The following is a 6,000-nucleotide window of genomic DNA, read 5'->3' on the forward strand; positions in this document are numbered from 1 at the left end:
ACATTAATATCTTAATTGCTATATTATTAAGTATCTTAAATACCATATTCTGTAGGTCTTTGAAGTGTTTGAAAAAACATCTATCTGTCTAAAATATATGTTTGACCTTGAAAACATACCTAATGTGACTACAAGTTTGATTATTATAGATTAACTACTAACCTCATTTCTTAATTATACATTTGCATTTTTAAATGAGCTACATAAGTACAATACCCCAAACAAGAGTAGAAACATATGTACAGTATAACAAAAATAACTTTAAATTTGTAACAATATACCAAAATCCATGCCAATGCATAATATCTGAGATTAATAGTTGTCTTCTTATCCTATATTCCTATATTTTCCTAAATGATAACAAACATCCATATCCTACCAAATAATCAACAACCATCCATCCCATCTCTTGGGAATGTGGGCATCATGTTCTACAGATTGCTTCCTGTTGTCTGGATGAAGGCATCTTTAGAGGTCCCTGAGAAAATTGAAATCATGTTCAGGTCCTAGGAAGACCAGGCTTTGTTGACAGATATCACCTGTCAAGATTCAGGAGATTATCCCTGATCAAATCTGATCCATATCAACCCTGAAGGAATCCACAGCCTCTCATTTCCTGTGGAAATAAAAGCAAAACCTTCTCCAAAGCAATGCATTTTTTTTAGTTCCATTTTAAAGTTAAGGCATTCTTAAAATATCCAGGCTGGTTTATTTCATCAGTCCCTCTTTCAATTCTATGTCTCTTAGCAGCTGTTGTTTGCTTATCAGCAATCAAAAAATTCAAAGTCAACACAATACTATATAGGATCCAGACTCCCTGTGTATTTCCCACTGTTATGTGGCTTTTTTCTTTTATATTACTTTTACTCTTTCTTTAAAGACTTTATTATTTTTAAACTCTTCCTTTTTCTATGACTGTTTATACTCTTTCTCTTTTCTTTCTTAAGCCTGTGCACATTTTTTTAGATTTATTTATTATGTATACAATGTTCTGTCTGCATGTATGCCTGCAGGCCAGAAGAGGGCACCAGATCTCATTATAGATGGTTGTGAGCCACCATGTGGTTGCTGGGATTGAACTCAGGACCTCTGGAAGAACAGCCAGTGCTCTTAACCGCTGAGCCATCTCTCCAGCCCTCCCTGTGCACATTTTTAAACACACTGGAACCTGTTGAAAGTTTTTTTTCCCATCTGAATCTACCTTTACTGCATATCTCCCTCATTTCTCTTCTTCTTCTCTTCTTATTCTCTCTGCCAGCCCCCACCTATTTATCTCTCCTGCCTAGCTATTGGCCATTCAGCTCTTTATTACACCAATCACGTGTTTTAGGCAAGCAAAGTAACACAGCTTTGCAGAGTTAAACAAATGCAACATAAAGGAATGCAATACATCTTTGTATCATTAAACAAATATTCCACAGCATAAACAAACGTAACACATCTTAAACTATTATTCTACAGTATAAACAAATGTAACACATCTTAAACTAATATTCCACAACACATACCTTACAACCCGAAATTCCATCCTTAAGTTTATACCAAACAAAGTGAATACATACATTTACCAAGATAAGTAATAGAATGTTCATGGAAGCACTACTTATAATAGTTCCAAAGTGGAAACTACTCAAATGTTCATTAACAGTAGAATGAATAAATTATGTTATGCAATTAAATTCCATACAGCACCCATAATGAATACTACTAAATGAATTTCATAAATATAATATTAAATGAAAGATGCCAGATACAAAAGAGGAAATACCAAATGATTCCATTTTTATGAAACTTTTTATAAACAACATTTAGTAATAGAAATCAGAATGGTAGTTACCCTTGGGTAGGAGAAAGAGTGTGACTGGAAAGAGGCTCAAGAAAATGTTAGTGTTCTGGCAATAATTGGTGTATCTCATTAGTAGTGATTTGAATGTCACGCCATCATAAAAATTCATCAAGATTTATTTGTGTGTTTTTCTATATGTAGTATACTTCAATAAAAATTAATTTCCCTTATCCAATGTAGAAATACATTACCTTTTCTTTTAGACATGGTACAACTATGTAGCCTCAGCTGGCCTCAAACTGAAAGAAATCCACCTGCTTGTGCCTCCTTAGTGCTATGATTAGAGGTATGTGTACCACAGCTGAACAGAAAAACATCGTACTTAAGTATTTTCAGTGGTCCTCATAGTAAGCAGATAAATTCCAAGGCCTTACCACACCCTTCATGACTACATATATAATCTTGCCCCTGGCTACTTCCTCTATTTAATTTCTTCAGTCATAATTATCCTTGCTTACTTAATACAAGCCACATGGCCTGCTTGGTGGTCTGTAAACATAATAAAATGCCTTTGTATCCCAAAACTGTATTTGCTATTCTCTCTGCCTAATGCACTTCCTTCAGCTTGTCATATACTTGATTTCTATTCATACAGGCACCAGCTCCAGTGCCACTTCTCCAAAAATTCCTTCAGCACCCAAAACAAATTTTCCAGTTACCCTTAAACACATATCACGGTATTTTCACACAGCATCTGTAGCTAGCTGAAATTATCTTATTTATATTTGTTGCATTTTTAAATTTGCATCTTTAATAGAATATAAACTTCCCAAAAGCTGGGATCATGTCTCGTATGTTCATCATTACATATTTATTTCCTAATAAACTACTTGGCAATGGCAGGTGCTCATGTAAGTGCTAGTGTTGAATGAATAATAGACTGAATAAAGATCTCTGAGTAAAATTGTCTACTGCTCTATATTTGCTCTGTAAATACTCTAGTATTTCCCATAAAAGGAAATACTTGTGGAATTATCTTATTCTGTTTTTTTAAAGATAGCTTTGTTTATACAGCTTATGTTGTCCTCCTTATTTTAATGTAAAAAATTCAAATCTGCTATTGATTTCGTACCCTTTGACCAGTAAGTACTTACTCCATGAAACACACTTCAGATAAAACACCATATCCTGAGATGGGAGAAATCAGCTGAAATTTAACTTTGACTCCCCACCCCCAGAGTCTCCAAAGAAAAACCAAAATATGACCAGCCGATGGTGGAATTCCTATCTCTGATGCTGTATTCCTAAGAGTGTATTGATTCACTGTTGTTTCAAGTATAGAACAAACAGACAGCATTATCTAAAACAGTTCAGTAAACAGTAAATGTCTTTATCATGTGTCGGAGATCTTTATTTCTCATGATTCCATATAAGGTACAACAACTATGACCGGGCTGTCATCAACACCGTGCCTTATGATGTTGTCCATCGTTGGTATATAGCACACCGAACCCTAACAACTGAGTTGAGAAAGCCTGAGAATGAGCTCTGGGTCAAACTGAAGCCTGGAAAGGTAGGCCCTAAACTCTATAAAGGTATCAAGTAAACTTGTCACAAGAAATCAGTGAAGAATAATACTTGTTTAATATGTGCCACCATATTACAAAGGAAAAAGATTTTTTAAGTCCTAGATATTGTTCCTGGTCCTGCCATTCATTCATTGATGATCTGGAAGCAGGCACCATACCATCTCTACACATCAGACACTTACTTTAATGATGAAGGGATTTAGCTAGGATCCTTCCAACTTAATAATTCCATTTTAAACCTTGATATGCTCTCTAACTAAATAATATCTTCAGCTTTACACAAAATATAATTGAGAAAGAATAAACTGAGGATTATAAAGAAAGAAACCTGAATTACTTTGAAGAAAAGATAGTTGCTCAAAGAATATAAGCTCCCCAGGTGCAGAACGTATAAATTATTTTCTTTTTAATTGCTATTTAGCCTGCTATAGGGTTAGACACAACTTATTTTCCCTTTAATTTGCTTAACTTCAAAAGAAAAATATTTCACCAAATGTAACCCATAGAACAATCTTTCAGTGATCTCTTCTGATTTAGATTCCCTATGATTTGCCCTGGTTCTGATTGTTTTCTCTTTTTATACACTCACAGGTACTATTTATAGACAATTGGCGAGTCCTTCATGGCAGGGAATCATTCACTGGTTACCGCCAACTCTGTGGCTGCTATTTAACAAGAGATGATGTATTGAACACTGCTCGTTTCTTGGGGCTTCATGCTTAAAATTGAAAGCACTGGGATTATGAGTACACTTAGTACCCTGCTACCAGAATTTTGTATCAACACAACAGTATTGTATAAAAATTTGTTTCACATTGTCTCCTTCCCATTCCATAAAACAGAAGCTTTTACTTACTTTACTAGGAGAAACCTGTTAAAGAAAGGGGACTTCTGAGTTATCTAATGTCAGCCATCTAGTAGGGTAGCTATCTTCCCAAGTTATAGTATGATCCTACTCTTTTCCTAAACTTTTTGATGTAATTATAAACACTGTACTTAAGAAATGTATTCGCCATACTAAAAGGAAACCAATAATATTATGTAATTTGTCTTCAGCTAAATCAGAATGCAATGCATTCTAGAAATGATAAAGTATTGATAAAGCAACATATGTAAAAAATTTTTCATCTTTTATAATTCATTTGACTAATAATATGTGCTTACTTTTATTTTGAATATATCCTATGATATTTTCCAGTTCCAGTTTCAACAGATGATGGGATATTGCTTTTCTTTTTAATGAATAAACTGAATAGTATTCCATTGTGCCACATTTTTGTTGCCTGTTAATGGAAAACAAGGTTGATTCCTTATTTTAGCTACTATGGATAATATATTGACAAACATGGATGTGCAGATATGCTGTGACACACAGGTTTAATTTTCCTTTGGTATGTAATATACCCAGAAAGGGCATATGGATAATACAGTAGTTTTATATTTTAACATTTTTGAAAGCTCTGTACTGTTTCCCATAAAGACTATACTAATTTACATTCCCACTGTGTCCTGGCCAGTGGGATCTTCAGCAGAGACCCTAGAAGGGGGAATGGTGAATGAAAGGGACAAGAGACACAAAGAATTGACAGCAAGACAGTATTCTGATCAAGCTGCAAAATTTTATTTTTCTCAGGTGGGTTTTATAGTAAGCAGACCAGGAAACTTTCTTTGGGAAAAGATCAGGGGACTGTTGAGTTGCCAAGCAACCCAACCAAGCAACCTAACCACAAAACATTGTTACTAATGGTCACTGTAGCAGAAAGATAAGGAAATGTTAAGTTATTTTCTAATAACTCAGGACTTGTCCAGGCATGTCAAAAGTTTCTGGTTATTGGCTCAATGCTGGACAACAGAAACTTAACTCAGGCAGGCAATATGGCATGGCTCTTACAATTGTCCTCGGCACCACTGATAGTACAATAGCATTATTTTCACCATATAGCCTCACTAACTTTTGTGCTTTTTGGTGCTGATTATTGCAATTCTAGCTAGATCAAAATGATATCTTATTGTGGTTTGAATTGGCTTCTTCCTGAGTACTAGTGATGTTTAGCAACTTTTCAGATACCTCTTGACCATTTTATGTGTTCTTTTGAGAAATGTCAGTCTAGAATTTTTGCCAACTTTCACTTAGTTGTTTGTACTTTAGCTATTGAATTTTTGAAGTTCCCTATATATTTAAACAGCCTTACCATTTCAGAAGTGTAGTTAACAAACCATTTATCTCATTCTATAGGTTTTCCTTTACTCTGCTATACTTCTGTATCTTTTGCCATGCAAAAGCACCTTAACATTCTTTAAGTTATTGAGGACTTTAAGTTATCAAGGACCCCAAAGAATATGGATGACATCAAATACTAATTATATTTGACACTGAGAGCAAGAAATGTTTAAAAATTAAAAAGACAAAATTACCAGTCCATTAGTTAGCTGGTACATGCCATGATAACATGTCATGCCACTGAACTGGCAAGACAATGGGAATGAAAAAAAAGTAACACCTTAGTATTGCTATAAAAATAGTTTTTAATCTCAAAAGCCCACTAAAAAGGGTACATAGAAACCCCATTGCATGTATCTATAGACAGTACTTTGAAAAGCAATGGACTAGAGGCTTGGTTCTAT

The 6,000-nt window shown here is 34.4% G+C and overlaps 1 protein-coding gene across 6 annotated transcripts in view; it reads left to right on the forward strand.

Moving 5' to 3' along the window:
* Positions 1-4,648, forward strand: part of Tmlhe (trimethyllysine hydroxylase, epsilon) — a 113,359-nt gene extending 108,711 nt beyond the window's left edge. For all 6 annotated transcript variants that reach the window (XM_076562257.1, XM_042268777.2, XM_042268775.2 and 3 more), the window contains 2 exons: positions 3,221-3,359; positions 3,967-4,648. In XM_076562257.1, the coding sequence (XP_076418372.1) occupies positions 3,221-3,359; positions 3,967-4,098 (271 nt within the window). In that variant the 3' untranslated portion in view covers positions 4,099-4,648. The remainder of the gene's footprint in view (positions 1-3,220; positions 3,360-3,966) is intronic.
* Positions 4,649-6,000: the final 1,352 nt, after the last annotated feature.

This window comes from Peromyscus maniculatus, chromosome X (genome assembly GCF_049852395.1).
Source record: "Peromyscus maniculatus bairdii isolate BWxNUB_F1_BW_parent chromosome X, HU_Pman_BW_mat_3.1, whole genome shotgun sequence".
NCBI lineage: Eukaryota > Metazoa > Chordata > Mammalia > Rodentia > Cricetidae > Peromyscus > Peromyscus maniculatus.